Raw genomic sequence first — 16,935 nt, 5'->3', positions numbered from 1 at the left:
AACCTGCATTGGGTTCATCCATCGAGAATGCTTTATTTTCTATGTACATGTGCTGCGCTTGCTGCTCCTTTAAGATGGTCTCATAGCCCACTCCTCTTGTTGGGTACGCTTCCTCAACATAGTTCTGCTCCGTGCTGGCTTTTGTAAGGTAGCAGATCTCTGGGATGATGTAAATAAAGATAAACACCCAGGCATTGGCAACCAGCGCAATGGAGAGGGTTGGGTCGTTCCAGGTTTGGTCTCCAACTTTCTCATTGCCATAAACATACATCACAATCCACACAGTCCAGATGGCAATGGAGAAGGCAACTGTGACAAAGATAAATATGCCATGTTTCTTCCAGTGCTTAAAGTGACCCCATTGAGTGGACACAGCGAGACCAAATGTAACTACGATGAGTAGCATGACATAAATCAAAGCCATGGCAAAGTCCATATTAGCAACATTGCACGGATCTCCGAGTTGAACAGAACTGGTGCCATTGTACCTCACAATGGTGATTATTAACCATTCAGTATTTATTATCACTTCCACAAGGGTGAGGGAAAGGGCCAGAGTAAAAATTTGCCAAGCCTTGGGGCCCTCGTTTTTCCTCACAAGCAAGCAAAGTCTGAAGGAGTGCGCCAGCAAGCAGGAAAAGCAGATTGCAAACAGAACACCAAACAGGAACCTTCTGGAGGCGCAGGTTGCAAAGTCCTTGCTGATGACAAAATCAAAGACCAGGCAAAAGAGGCCAAAGGTGCCAAAAATGAAAAAGATCTGAAGGCCAATTGTGCTCTTCCTCTTGCTATCCTGAACAAACGGGATGCTCGCCAGTAAAACCAGTGTGAGCACAAAGCAACTTAGAATGCCGGCGCTGGCCAGAGCTTGTAACACAATCCCCCAGATAGTGGATAAATCGCACAGGTTGAAGTAAAGCGAGTCAAGGCCAGGAGCACAACCCTCTGGGGTGGCGGCTACAGTCACAGGGAGGAGCAGACTGATCCACACACAAAACTGCAGCACAATCGGCCTCATCTTCCACTCACGTTGGTCAGTTGTCACGTACCTAGAAAAGGAAAAAAAAGTACAGGTTATCAAATTGTACAGCAGTCTGACATCAAAATGTCATTAGATCGGGTCAGTGGGAAATGAAAACGCACAGTTTCAAGTGAATTGTCCACTACAAAAATCAAACAGATTTTGACAATTTAAATTATCCCAATTCAGGGATTGAGATAAAACAGTTTATTGCATGCATAGGAGCATGTTCCTGCTGTTTAAAAAACCCAGGATTTGCCCCACCTACTTTTATTAATTAATCAGACTACACTTGCACACAAATTCAAGAGGCTTCATACACAGTGGGTTGATAGTTATCACTGCTGCCTCACAGTGCCCAGGACCTGGGTTCAATTCCTGGCTTGGGTCACTGACTGTGTGGAGTTTGCACATTCCCACTGTGTCTGTGTGGGTTTCCTCCGGGTGCTCCAGTTTCCTCCCACAGTCCAAAAGACATGCTGGTTAGATGCATTGGTCATGCTAAATTCTTCCTCAATGTACCCGAACAGGCAACAAGAGTGTGGCAAATAGGGGATTTTCACATTAAATTCATTGCAGTGTTAATGTAAATCTACTTGTGATAACAAGTAAACAATGAAGTTCTCATTTCCCTATTATTTCTCCGCCATTTTTCCATACCCTATTCCTGAGGTTGTGGAGTCACACATGACTACATTTGCACGGGCAGCAGTGTTGTTTAATATTGAGCTAATCTAAGTGGCCTGTCCTGATCCCACTGATCAGAACATTAATATAAAATTGAGCTGAAATTTGATCTGACCGCAACAGAGCTCAAAATCAGATTATCCAAAGGAAATGTTGGTTGAGAAAACATTTTTATGAAGGAATAGTGCATCTTCTATGGGATCAAGGAACCCACCTGGGGGGAATCTCCCTCACCACGTCCTCCTGCTGGGACTTTTGGAAGTAAAGTTTGATCATTAGACTCTCAAGTAATGAAAACAAAAACAAATGCATATATATATTTATAGTGCTGGACTCATTCTGTTATTTACTCATGGGATTTGCCAGATTCCTCGGTCACTTGAGAACACAGATGGTGTTTGTAACCATAGTTACAATCTACAAGAGAGTCAAAAATTCCCCTCCCAAGTGACCATCTCCAGACTAACCGGCAGCCTCAGCGATCATTGTCACAACCGCACTCTAAAGCTGCGATTCATCCAATTGATTCCAACATCAGGAAGAGACTCGAGTGGAAAAAAAAACACTAGTCAGTCATAAAGCAGGTCTCGCCTTTAAAGTTTTTGTTAGTCACAAGTAAGGCTTACATTAACACTGCAATGAAGTTACCGTGACATTCCCCTAGTCGCCACAGCCTGGCGCCTGTTCGGGTCAATGCACTAACCAGCCCGTCATTCAGAATATGGGAGGAAAGCAGAGCACCCGGAGGAAACCCCACACACACAGGGGGAGCACGTGCAAACAGACCCAAGCTGGAAATCGAAGCTGGGTCGTTGGCATTGGGAGGCAGCATTGCTAACCATTGTGCCACCGTGCTGCCCTTGAGACAGAGCTGGCAGCCCAGTTTATACATAAAATTGCATACCAACTGTGATCGCAAAGTCAAGATCTACCCTGCAGAATCTCAAAGCACAGGAGGAGGCCATTCATCCCACCATATCCATGCTGGCTTTTTAAAGAGACCTGTCTAATCAGTCCCACTCTCTGCGATTCATTTTCACCCTTCTAGAGTATATCGAAGTCCCTTCATTGAAAATAAGTTTGATTTGCAAACTGCCACTTTATTTTCGATAGCACGTGAGAGAAAAGTGCTGCAGTTCTTAATTGTGTGTTTTTTTAAAATTACAACTTTTCCCATCATTGTGGTAAGTCAATAAAATAAACCCTGGTATGACTACTTATCAAATCACTCCATCCGCCAACTAACCTACCTTCATTTTCTCTGGCATTTCAATAGATGATGAAGGGGCAGTTCCCCAAAAGCCAGTGGCTTGTGCTACCAATTGAACCTGTTGGACTTTAACCTGGTTTGGTGAGACTTCTTACTGGATTTCAATAAGATACTACATGAAGCTAGGGAATGGGGAGAGATATTTGTATTAAACATGTATACACTTACTAATGTTGGTAAACATCATGTTCTTCAGATTCAATTTAGTCACAGAAGTTGAGCTTGGACATTACTAACTGGTGACGTAAAGTGTTCTATCCTACACTTTATTAATGCTTTGATTGTTGATAACCAGAACATGAAAAGAATGTACTAATTGTCAACAAGTTGCGTCAAAGAACAAAACAGTCAGATTTAGTGAAGTTTTTATTTGGCCAGAGCTACAACATATTAGATAAAGTATAAACCCAATTTCATCTAAATCAAAACTAGCAGTGAGTGAGTCGCAATTCTCCAGGATTAAGAGGGAAAGATATCCAGGTGCATACTTGTGCCTATTCTCCAGTAATCATTGTTGATTGAATGATGTGAGTATGTGAACTGTGAAAAACTGGGTCAAGCTTTGCTCTGCTTTCCCAATGGTTAGGTAGCTTGCACAAAGTTACGTCTCAGAGGTGAGGAATCACCATTCAGGGGAAAGTTACCTTCTGAAAAGTGCTAAGACCAGCATGCCAGTCAGATCTCACTTCAGCGTCTGAGGATTTTGGGTTCAGGATCCACTGCGAGACTTCAGCACCCAATTATCATTTACATTTCAGTGCAGGACAGAGAAAACACCACCTCTTAGGTGAGCTGTGAAATGGAGGCTTCATCTGCCTATTCCACTGCTGAGTGTCTGGAACAACCTGCCCAAGGTGACAGTCGGGACAAGTACAATTTTGTCTTTTAAAAAGCACTTAAGCAGTTACATGAGTCAGATGGGTATAGAGGGATATGGACCAAACACAGGCAACTGGGGCTAGCTTAATGGTTAAAAAAACTGGGAGGCATGAACAAGTTGGGCCAAAGGGCCTGTTTCCATGCTGTAAACCTCTGACTCTATTCAGATGTAAAAAAACTCTTATTTGATTGTTTGAAGAGTAGAGACTTCTCCTAGTGACCGGCTAACCCTGAAAAGCTCAAGATTACTTCAGTATTTATCTTTCTAGGGTTTGTTGGATCTTGCTGTGTGTAAATTGGCTTGTCATGTTTACAGAACAATCGCCAGTACATTTCACCAATTCACTAATGAAGTGATCTGGATCTCCAGAGGATATTAAATGCATGGCAGAGAAATGGAAATGCTTTGGGGTTTTGAAGAAGTAGTGACATTGTAAACAAAGCAGGGAGACTTCCTACCCAAACTATATTTAGATAGTGCCTTTAACAACAAAAACAAGAAAAAGTTACAAAGTCTGGAGATCAAAGTACCAATCGACTCAAGAACGGCTTCTTCCCGGCTGCCATCAGACTTTTGAACTACCTTGCGCTAAGTTCACTTTTCTCTAACCTTAGTTATGACTAGCAGTATATTTTTGATGTGATTTATTATTGTCACATGTATTAGTATACTGTGAAAAGTATTGTTTCTTGCGTGATATACAGACAAAGCATACTGCACATAGGGAAGGAGAGGAGCGCAGAATGTAGTGTTAGTCATAGCTAGGATGTAGAGAAAGATTAGCTTAGTGAAAGATTGAATTAGAGTATTGTTAGAGAGCTGAAGAGGTGCACTCCCTCCTTTCCTTCTCTATGAATGGTATGTTTTGTCAGTATAGCACATAAAAACACAATACTTTTCACTGTATACTAATACGTATGACAATAATAAATCAAAATCCCATAAGAGGAGCATTATAAAAAAGCTGGCACTGAACCACATAAGGAGATAGCCAAACAGATGACAGAAAGCTTAATCATCAAGCCTGGTTCTAATCAAGGAGGAAAGGTAGGAAGGTGGAGTGGTTTAGGGGGAGGGAATTCCAGAGTTTAGTAGCTTGGCAATTGACAATCGTTGTAGTAATTAAGATCAAGGCTGCTTAAGTGTGAGGAGTGCCTCTTGGAGGCTCATAGGGCTGGAGGAGATTACAGAGATAGGGAGGGGAACATTGCAAAAACAAAAAGGGGGAATTATCATTTACTTCAACTAACCACCAGAGAGAATCTTTCTCCTCTGAAAAATGTTGCCAGCTAACTCATTGGGACTAGCTTTGCAGAGAGAGAGAGAGAGAATGAGAAAGTTGTAACTGCCGCTGGAGCAACAAGAAAAGTCGAGAACAGGGTGGGTATAGTGCTAACTTACTCTCCATATAAAGCTGGACTAATCCAGCCTGACCATGTCTCTGAACAATACTTAACAGGACCAAAAAAAAATACCGAGCTGGATGTATTCAGAGGAATAAAGATACCTTCAGTCTGAGAGAGACTGCACTTCCAGAACTCCGATAGCGAACACCAAGTCATGTTTTAGTTTGATAAAAACCTGTCTTTTACCTCAACCCCGTCAAACAGTGTAAACGTTTGTAAAATCTACAATTTGTAAATTTAATCCAATCTCGAAATTGACATTCGCGGTCTGTGTATGGGGGAGTTTGCGCCAGTCTGTTACAATTCTCTTTATAAACACAATACATGGAGACAGAGAGCGAGAGAGACACACAAAGGGAAACACACTGTGAGAGAGAGAGACAGACCCACACTGAAACACGTTAACACGGAGACACACAGGGCAGGGCTAGAGCCGAGTTTCGGTGTCCACGCTCTCACCTCCTCTTCTCCCGCCGTCCCAACAGCAGCACAGACCCGCCGTGCCGCACGGACCCTTCCCCCCAATATAAAACACAAGGAGAGTCTGAGTTCCAACTGGCAGCATGCAACAAATAAAAGTCCTGCCTCACTCACCTTCAGTGCATTCGCTGGGTCCTTTCTGCTGACTGTAGCAGAGAGGACTGATTGGTCCTGTTAATATTGGAACGGAATGCAGTTTTTGAAGAGTTAAGGTAAAGCTCACACCCACAGTGGGAGAGACACACAGTAACTCTCTGCCTCTAGCTGTGCCCGTGTATTGACATCAGCATGACGTGAAGCAGCCCAATCACGGCTTTAAACAGCAGAAGGAGCTGATAACTTCACTCACACACTTCCCTGGGACTGTCCGCAATCCAGTCCTCCTGAACAACATTGTCTTCTACCATATCCTACTCACAATGCTATCTTAAAGAACACTGCTGTCAGGTTAAAAATGCTATACCATTCTGCAGCAAAATATGTAAGATTATCCTGAGCAATTAAGTTTTTATTGTAACAAGTAGACTTACATTAACACTGCAATGAAGTGAAAATCCCCTAGAAAACACACTCTGGCACCTGTTCGGCGACACACAGAGAACCTAGCGCAGCCAATGTACTCAACCAGCACATCTTTGTACTGTGGGAGGAAACCAGAGCACCTGGAGGAACAGACACAGGGAGAATGTGCAAACCCCACACAGACAGTGACCCAAGCCAGGAATCAAACCCAGGTCCCGGTATTGTGAGGCGGCAGTGCTAACCACTGTACCACCCGCTAAGAGCTGAAGTACTACCTGTTTGAAACATTTTCTTTCCTTTAAAAACTATCTGCAGAGGCACAAGTATTTTATCCTCAAAATTTCTTCACCATGTTTCACTCCCCCGACTTTCCTTGAAAATTTTTAATCTTTGCTGTGTCTGTGTCCTTGTCCGACTGAGCACTGTTCCGTCAGTGTTAGCAGACTATAGGAAATGTAGGAAATATTACAGCAGAGTCTACTCCTGACTTCAACACAAAAGCAAAATATTGCGGGCTCTACAAATGGGGAAAAAAACAGAAAATGCAGGAAATACTCAGCAAGTCTGAGGGACAGAAACAGAGTTAATATTGGGGTGGCAATGGGTTAGCACTGTTGCCTCACAGGGTTTGATTCCAGCCTTGGTAGACTGTGTGGAGTCTGCACCTTTTGCCCATGTCTACGTGGGTTTCCTCCCCCAGTCCAAAGATTTATAGATTAGGGGGATTGGCCATGCTAAAATTGCCCCTCTGTGTCCCAAGATGTGTATGTTGGGGGATTGGCCATGGTAAATACATAGGGTTATGAGCATAGGGCAGGGGAATGGGCCTGGGTAAGATGCTCTTTCAGAATATAGGTGCAGATTCCGTGGGCCAAATGGCCCCCTTCTGTGCTGTGTTATATTCTATTATATAGGTGTGTAGGTTAGCTGGATTAGCTGTGGTAAATGGAGTGGAGGTGAGGGTGAGGGGTGGAGCTTTGCTGAGATGCTCTTTTGGAGATGAGGTATAGACTCCATGGGCTGAATGGTCTTCTTCTGCGCTATAGTGATTCTATGGGTCATTGCAGAGGAGAATAATGCACATGAGGACATAAAGCACATTATTCTAGCTGACTAGAAAGAGCTTTCCTCAACATCTAACCATTCTATAAGAACCAAGAGCAGGAGTAGGCCATCTGGCCCCTTGAACCTGCTCCGCCATTCAATAAGATCATGGCCGATCTTTTCATGGACTCAGCTCCATTCACCTGCCCACTCACCATAATCCTTAATTCCCTTACTATTCAAAAAATGTATCTATCTTTGCCTTAGAAAAATTCAACGCGGTAACCTCAACTGCATCACTGGACAGGGAATTCCATAGATTCACAACCATTGACTGAAGGAATTCCCCCTCAACTCAGTTCTAAATCTGCCCCCCCCTTATTTTGAGGCTATGCCCCCTCGTTCTGGTTTCACCCACCAGTGGAAACAACCTTTCTGCTTCTATCTTACCTCTTCCCTTCATAATTTGATATGTTTCTATAAGATTCCCCCTCATTCTTCTAAATTCCTATAAGTATAGCCCCAGTTTACTCAGTCTCACCTCATAGGCCAATCCTCTCAACTCTGGAATCAACCTGGTGAATCTCCTCTGTACCCCCTCCAGTGCCAGTATATCCTTTCTCAAGTAAGGAGACCAAAACTCTACACAGCACTACTTCAGGTTGGTCTCACCAGCACCTTACGCAACTGCAGCATAATCTATATTAAACTCAATCCCTCTAGCAATGAAGGACAAAATTCCATTTGCCTTTTTAGTTACCTACTGCACCAGCAAACCAACTTTTTATAATTCATGTACAAGGACACCCAGGTCCCTCTGCACAGCAGAATGCTGCAATTTTTTACCATTTAATTAATAGTCCATTTTGCTGTTATTTCTACCAAAATGGATGACCTCACATTTACCAGCATTGTACTCCATCTGCCAGACCCTCGCCCACTCACTTAGACTATCTATATCCCTTTGCAGACTTTCAGTGACCTCTGCACACTTTGCTCTTTCACTCATCTTAGTGTCATCTATAAACTTTGACACACTACACTTGGTGTCTAACTCCAAATCATCTATGTAAATTGTAAACAATTACAGTCCCAACACTGATCCCTGAGGCACACCACTAGTCACTGATCACCAACCAGAAAAACATCCATTTACCTCCACTCTTTGCTTTCTTGTTGAGTCATTAGTCACAAGTAATCTTACACTGCAATCTAGTTACTGTGAAAATCTCCTAGTCTCTACACTGCGACATCTGTTCGGATACACTGAGGAAGAATTTAGCTTGACCAATCCACCTAACTAGCCCGTCTTTCAGGCTGTGGGAGGAAACTGGAGCACCCAGAGGAAACCCACGCAGACACGGAGAGGACGCGCAGACTCTGCACAGACAATGACACAAGCCGGGAACTGAACCTGTAACACTGTGCGCCTTTATCTGACGCAGCAGCCCAAAAATGCCAGTAAATTATTTAAACGTGACCTGCCTATCGTGAACCCTTGTTCATGGGAGTGTTGAGTGTTGACACTGAGCGGAAACGGATTGTAATCTTCTCCAGCATTGACGGCCTGCATCTTGTTGAATAAGAGATGCGCACATCAGAAAAACGAAAGCTGGAAGCCCACATTGCAAACATTATGCACCACAGGAGAATAAGTCTAGGAACCAACACAGTGAAATGAAAGCCGATTATACACAAACCTGTGCATGGGTTCCCAGGTGTGGGCTCCATGACCTCTTCAATACTGAATGAATCGCATATATAGATCCAGTGTTCACACTGGCAATGGAAATATAGAAACAAATATAGAATGTAATACCATAATCAATATCAGCTGAAAATGTTGCAAACCCTCAGCAGGTTAGGTAGCAGCAGTGGATTGAGGGAAGTAAGGTTGACCTTGAAACAGGAATATTACTTAAAGGTTAATCTCTTGCTTTTTATTTCAATACTAGAACATAGAAAAACTACAGCACAAACAGGCCCTTCGGCCCACAAGGGGAAATAGGGCAGGATGATAAAATGGTGAACAGAGCTTATGGGCTTTATAAATAGAGGCATAGGTGTGGGATTTTCCAGCAGCACCTGCCCCCAAGATCGGAAAGTCCTGCCCAAGGCCAATGGACCTTTGCATGGTCCTGTCCTGCCCGCTATAATTCCCATGGCGGGACGGGAGAATTCCACCCCCATAGAGTTCAAAAGCAAGAAAGTTATGATGAGCCTTTAAAACACTGGCTCAGCCACAGCTGGAATCTTGCGTCCAATTCAGGGCAACGCACTTTAGGAAAGATGCAAAAGGTTTAGAAAGGATATAGAAGAAATTGATGAGAACGGTCACTGAGGTGATGACTTCAATTATGAGAATAGGCTGGAGAATCTGGGGTTACCCATCTTAGAGGCGGAGGGGAAATTTTTGGAGATGTTCCAAATCAGTCAGGGTCTACATAAGGTAGATGGAGTCCAGGATGCATTTACCCTTGAGGGACCAGCTAGGGTAAATGCGTGGGATTAGGGGGATAATGCATGGGGGTATGGAGATAAGACCTGGGTGGGATTATGATCAGTGCAGACTCAATGGGCTGAATGGCCTCCATCTGCACTGTAGGATTCTATGAGAGAAACTCTCCCCATTGCTGGAAGGGTCAAGAACCAAGGGCACAGGTTTGAAATGATTGGCGAGGGAACCAAAAACAACTTGAGGAACAACCTATCTTATGCAGTGAGTATTTAGGATCTGGAATGCACAGTCTTTAAGAATAGTGGAGATAGATTCAACTTTGAAGGCAGAATGCAGCTTAGATTCAGATCAGCCATGATCTCATTGAATGGCAGAGCAAGCTAGAAGGGTAGAATGGCCTTCTCCTTCTCCATAGCTCCTCATTCAAAAGAGTATTGGATAAACATTTAAAGGGGAAAATAATTCAGGATTATGGGGAAAGAACAGGGAGTGGAGCCACTGGAGTTGCTTTCACAACTTGATGGGCCAAATGGCATCTTGCTGTGCTGTACCCATTCTATAATTCTACAAATCCTATAAATCATTCTATAATTCTACTTCATGAGCTCAAATGAATATTTATTGAATTTGTTCTTGTCAGTTCATTTCTTCAATATTTTCAGCATTTACTTTCAAAGGTAGCCCATGAGATTATAAATAATGATGAGAACCTCTTTTGGCTTATCTTGCATTCGAGCTGAGGTAGATTTTCTCTCCAGCCACCTTCATTAAAGCTATCGGAGCTCTAAGGGGCACGAGAAGCATAAACCAACTGGGACTGAGAGCCAGAGACTTTATGCAAGAGTTAAAACATATCTTATGCAATAGAATTTAAAAATATACAGTTATTAAAACATTTCAATAAAAGGCAGCAGAAATATACAGGCAAGCGATGATGAGATTAATCAAAATTCCTTATAAATGCTATTCTTTAAGTAGAATGATAATGGATGAGGCGATACCTCATTAAATATCTTCCCCAAATGCCCAACTTTGCAGCTGTAGCATTTCTTTTGTTCTCAAGAGTCGTCCCCTTAAAGCCAATTAGCCTCAAATATAACTGTGCAGAGTTAAGGCTGCAAGAAGATGACCTCTATCTCTGATAACAACAAACAGAATTGCAAATGTGCAGTTTATACAATTCATATAGAATATTTTATAAAGTCTTAAAATGAGGCCCACGTTCTGGGGGAGAAAACAAATGGTTTTGCATGTCATTACGTTTTCAGAATATTAGGGGAAGCAGTATTATCACTGGATAAGTAATCCAAAGACCAGGGTAATGCTTTGGAGTTCAAATCCCACCATGGCAGATGGTGGAAATTTGAATTCAAACTCAAATCTGGAATTAAAAGTCAAATGTTGACCATGAAACCATAATTGATTGTTGTAAAAACCCCATCTGGCTCATTACTGCCCCTTAGGGAAGGAAGTCTACTGCACTTATCCAGTCTGGCCTACATGTGACTCCAGAACCACAGCAATGTGATTGACTTTTAAATGTCCAGCCTGTGATGCCCACATTCGTGAATAAATAAAAAAAATGATTACTACAGCAAATATATTTACTAGATTCTGCTATCTCACACTTACGCCACCATCAGCATCTTACTTAGTCCTTAATACTACCATTAACAATCCCTTGTCTTATGTCCAAGACATCTTCATCAATCTCTCTTTAGCTCTGACCTAACCCTGATCTTTTTTCTTCTCTGCCCGCTCCATACCCCTTCCCCAAGTATAAAACCATCTTATTTCTTCTCCTCTGAAGAAGAATCAAACACACTCGAAAATTTAACTCTCTTTCTCTCTTCACAGATGCTGTCAGACCTGCTGAGTTTATCCAGCATTTTCTGTTTTTATGTTATATATTTTGATATTGTGTTGTTTGAGTAATAACTAAATAGCAAAATGGCCAGGTTTTATATCTCAACCAGTATTTTTTGAGCCAAATTGGGTTGTGCCCTTGTTGTTTGTATTGTAAAATTAAGTAGTTTTACTCTAACAAGTTAGATTAACCTGACTCATTACTGTAAATATCTGAAATTCTCAACTGAGTACAATGTGGCTTACAGTCATACAGAGAGATGCAAACTAATGTAAGGAGTTTGAAGGATATCGAGAGAAATTCAGGTGGAATGGAGAATGAGAGGGACAGCTATATACTTTTTTTAAGCACAGATTATCCCTACCTCTTCCTCCCCCCATAGTTGTGAACGTAACCCTGATGTTTTGGGAATCGATTGTGTGACGACCATAGTGCGACAATTACATCTTTCTATTACAGTACCACAGTGTGAATTGGACACAGACTGGGAGGATGTAACCTCAAGAACACAGCCTCCCAAATCACTCCTTCACAATAGAATTGTTCAGCCAATGCTTCCAATTTCAGAGGTTGAAAAACGGAGCCCGTAAACGATATCTTCAGAAGTAAGAGCATTCTCCGTGACCCCTTGCATTTGGGGGAATTCTTTTGCAAGGAAAGCCACAATTACATGGTTTTTTAAAAAACATATGCTTTTGAGGGATGTGGGAATCGCTGGCAAGGCCAGCACTTGTTCCCCATCCCTAATTACCCTTGAACTCAATGGCTTTCTCGGCCATTTCAGAGAAACATTATGGGCAGGATTTTACAATCTAGCTAGACCTGAAACTGGAAAATCCCATGGACATTTCCATTGTCCGCCTCTCGCCCGCTCTGATTCTGTGGCAGGTGGGATGGTAGAATTCCGGCATAAGACTCATTAAGACAGTGTAAAAAAAACCATTCTTTTATTTATTCGTGAATGCGGGCATCACAGGTTGAGTATTTACAAGTCAGCCACATTGCTGTGGGTCTGGAGTCACACATAGGCCAGACCGGGTAAAGACGGCAGATTCCTTTCCCTAAAGGACCATAATGACCCAAATGGGTTCTTACAACATTCAGAGGTAGTTTCCTGGTCATCATTACTGAGACTAGCTTTCAATTCCAGATTTTATTAATTTAGTTTAATGGTGAGATTTGAAACCAAATCCCCAGAGAATTGGCCTGGGTGTCTGAGTTACTAATCCAGTAACATTACCATCCCATTTGTGGTGGCTTGTCCCTGTAAGAAAATGAGTTTATATTACTGAAAATATTAATATTCTAAAATGAGATGTTTATTGGAGGTGTTGTCTGTCCTCATAAGTAGCTGTATAAATTCCTTGGCAATGCTTTGGAAAAGAAGAGGCAGCTTCTCTCGATATCCTGGCCGATGTTTATCTCTCATGCTGATTATCTGGCCATTATCACAATGCTACTTGTCATACATCACTTTTCCTTTTGTCCTTAAGTTGTCTCTGGGAGTCAAGGGTGACTTGCCTCCCACTCCAGTTTGCTGGACTCTGAGACGGCATGGTGTAGCTGTTTACAGTACAGTAAGAGGCCATTCAGCCCATCGTGTCCACACTGGTCAACAAAGATTTGACTACACTATTCCAATTTCCTGCGCTTGGCCCATAGCTCTGGAGGTTATTGTAACACAAGAGAATATCTAAATACTTGTTAAATGTTATGAGAGAGTTTATGACTCTCTGAGAGTTTGAGATGGTCAATAATTACAAATCCTCAGACTCTGACACAGACAGGGCAGCTGGTGCTTGGAAGATTGGGTAAATGTTTGGAAGTTTCTATACTCTCTCCAACACCTTAACTTCACCTCTGCATGGACCCTGTGAGGTCTCTCTCCATGTTCAGTGTCTTCCCAGAGGAACTTTCTCCATTTTGGTCAGTCACAAGAAAGGTGGAAGAGAGGATATCCGGGGTGTGTCGGCATCCTTAATTATGCTGGCTGTTTTGCCGAGGCAGCAGGAAGTGTAGACAGAGTCAATGGATGGGAGGTGGGTTTGCTTGATGGATTGGGCTACATTCACAACCTTTTGTAGTTCCTTGCGGTCTTGGGCAGAGCAGGGGCCATACCAAGCTGTGATACAACCAGAAAGAATGCTTTCTATGGTGCATTTGTAAAAGATGGTGAGAGTCGTAGCTGACATGCCAAATTTCCTTAGAAAGTAGAGGCGTTGGTGGATTTTCTTAACTATAGTGTTGGCATGGGGGGACCAGGACAGTTTATTGGTGACCTGGACACCTAAAAACGTGAAGCTCTCGACCCTTTCTACTTCATCCCCATTGATGTAGGCAGGGGCATATTCTCCTTTGCGTTTTCTGAAGTCAATGATAATCTCGTTCGTTTATTTAAATCTTGTTCAACGGTTAGTGGGAAATGCATCTTTTTAAAAAAGTTATCATTCTCTACAAGGCTTATAACACTATATTGCCAGAAAGGGTAGAAATGATAATCAATTGTTACTGCGTCCTGCACAATTTTGCTATAACAGAAGGTCTGAAAGTAGCAAATTATGGGGACCAAAGACATGGTGTGTCACGTGAGACACTGCTGGTGGTGCAGCTCTTTTCCAATGAACACCCATCCCTGCAGAGGTCATAACTCAGTTCCTGATCTCATTACAGCCTTGGTTCAAAGTTGGACAAAAGACGTACCCTCCAGATGTGAGGTGAGAATGACTGCCCTTGAAATCAAGGGCCATCTACCATCATCCACTATCTACACGGTATAAGTCAAGAGTGCGGTGAAATACTCTCCACTTCCTGGATGAGTGCGACTCCAGCAACATTCAACAAGCTCAACACCGTCCAGGACAAAGCAGCCTACTTGATTGGCATCCCATGCATGAACATTCACTCCTTCCACCACCGACACATAATGCGTATCATCTATAAGGTAAACTGAGGAACTCACCAGGATGTCTTAGGCAGCACCTTCCAAACCCACGACCATTACCATCTAGAAGGTCAAGGTCAGCAAACACTTGGGAACATCACAACCTATAAATTCCACTCCATCATCCTGACTTGGAAATATATTGCCATTCCTTCACTGTCATTGGGTTAAAATCTCCCTCCCTAACAGCATAATGGGTGTACCTACACCACATGGACTGCAGCAATTCAAGAAGGCAGCTGACCACCACCTTCTCAAGGGCAAAGAAGGATGGGCAATAAACGTTGGCTTTTCAAGCAAAGCTCACACCCCTTGAATGAAAAAAAAGGTCCAATGAGGCAGTAACCAGCTCTCTTTAACTTTAAGTAGAGTTTTCTTACAGAAATGTTTCAGAACTTGAAGAGCAAATTGTTATTAAAAATTACTATTGTTGATTGAAAAAGCTGAGTTATGCCTAGAAATCTCAAATCTGCTTCAACAGAGGTGAGGAACGTTATGAAATTAGGAGGGGATTTTCTGTGCAATGTTAAGCACAGTTTCAGAGTTTATACAACTATTTACAAGAACTCACCTTTGATCTACAATAATAAACATTATGAACCGTTGGAAACCTAAGCCCAAACATTGTAAACTTTGGAAATGTTGAACAATTGTAAACTGCCTTTGAAAGACCCACATAAACATTTAATTAATGGAAATTTTTAACTTCATTTTTTTATTTACTCACTCATAGGACATGGGTGTCGCTGGCTGGCCAGCATTTATTGTTCATCCCTAGTTGCCGGAGGGGCATTGAGAGTCAACCACATTGCTGTAGCCCTGGAGTCACGTGTAGGCCAGACCAGGTAAGGACAGCAGATTTCCTTCCCTAAAGGACATTAGTGAACCAGATGGGTTTTTCCAACAATGGTTGAATGGTCGTCATATCACAAGAAAGTAACAAGAGGGCCATGGCATTGACTATCAGAATTTTCCAGCCCCAGCCAGTTCCCTTTACAAGATAGGAAGAGAAATGGGAGATAATAGAACTATAATTCCTCAGGTTCCCTCACGGCATCTCATTTAGTTGCAGTGTCTAGACAGACTTTTCAGACAACTTCTCCTAAGTCCAAATGAACCTGGGATCAGAAAGATGGGCCTTGGTGGAATGATGCTAGGTTGATGAGTCTTGACCCATGGATTGCTGTAGCCATATACTCTACATCAGGGTTTCTCCAACCTATGCCCCTGTTGGGAGATTCTGATCTGCCGCAGGCAACTTCATGCACAGGTTGCACCTTTTCTGCTGTAAATTCCAATAATTTAAACTATGCTTTAGATATACAGAGCTCCAGTGATCCTTGATTAGCACAAAAATTGCAAAAGAGAAACCAAGGATTGTGACTAATAGAGTGAATTCAGCTATGCCAAATAACCATTCTTTCATTTCTTCATGGGGTGTGGGTGTCACTGGCTAGACCAGCGTTTATTACCAATTTCTTATTGATTTGATTTGATTTAATTTAATTTAATTTATTATTGTCACATGTATTAATATACAGTGAAAAGTATTGTTTCTCGTACGCTATACAAGTGAAACATACCGTTCATAGAGAAGGAAACAAGAGAGTGCAAAATGTAGTGTTACAGTTATAGCTAGGGTGTAGAGAAAGATCAACTTAATGCAAGGTAGGTCCATTCAAATGTCTGATAGCAGCAGGAAAGAAGCTGTTCTTGGTACATGTCCTCAGACTTTTGTATCTTTTCCCAACAGAAGAAGGTGGAAGAGAGAATGTCCGGGGTGTGTGGGGTCCTTAGTTATGCTGGCTGCTTTGCCAAGGCAGCAGGAAGTGTAGACAGAGTCAATGGATGGGAGGCTGGTTTGCGTGGTGGATTGGGCTACATTCACAACCTTTTGTAGTTCTTTGCAGTCTTGAGCACAGCCATACCAAGCTGTGATACAACCAGCTGTAAAAGTTGGTGAGAGTCATTGCTGATGTGCCAAATTTCCTTAGTCTTCTGTCAGCAGAGGTGTTAGTGGTCTTTCTTAATGATAGTGTCAGCATGGGGGGACCAGGACAGGTTGTTGGTGATCTGGACCTAAAAACGTGAAGCTCTCGACTCTTTCTACTTCATCCCCGTTGATGTAGACAGGGGCATTTTCTCCTTTATCCTCCCTGAAGTCAATTGAGAAGGTCGTGGTGAGCTGCTTTCTTGAACCACTGCAAGCATATTTTAAAGTTTATATTTATTCATGTCATAAGTAGGCTTACATTAACACAGCAATGAAGTTACTGTGGAAATTCCCTAGCTGTCACACACTGGCGCCTGTTCGGGCACACTGAGGGAGAATTTAGCATGGCTAATGCACCTAACCAGC

General features: G+C 42.5%; 1 protein-coding gene across 2 annotated transcripts in view; it reads right to left on the bottom strand.

The window, feature by feature from the left end:
* Positions 1–5,986, bottom strand: part of gprc5c (G protein-coupled receptor, class C, group 5, member C) — a 28,525-nt gene extending 22,539 nt beyond the window's left edge. Inside the window, exons 1-2 of one of the 2 annotated variants that reach the window (XM_080209491.1) lie at positions 5,859–5,986; positions 4–1,049 (exon numbers count right to left, since the gene is read on the bottom strand). In XM_080209491.1, coding sequence (XP_080065617.1) covers positions 4–1,018 — 1,015 coding nt within the window. In that variant the 5' untranslated portion in view covers positions 1,019–1,049; positions 5,859–5,986. Of the gene's footprint in view, positions 1–3; positions 1,050–5,723; positions 5,782–5,858 lie in introns of those variants that run through there. The other variant, XM_080209492.1, reaches the window with a different exon arrangement.
* Positions 5,987–16,935: the final 10,949 nt, after the last annotated feature.

This window comes from Carcharhinus amblyrhynchos, chromosome 21 (genome assembly GCF_965287045.1).
Source record: "Carcharhinus amblyrhynchos chromosome 21, sCarAmb.v2.hapA, whole genome shotgun sequence".
Lineage (NCBI taxonomy): Eukaryota > Metazoa > Chordata > Chondrichthyes > Carcharhiniformes > Carcharhinidae > Carcharhinus > Carcharhinus amblyrhynchos.
Note: the sequence above shows the minus strand (reverse complement) of the source record. Positions and strands in the feature narration are given on the sequence as shown.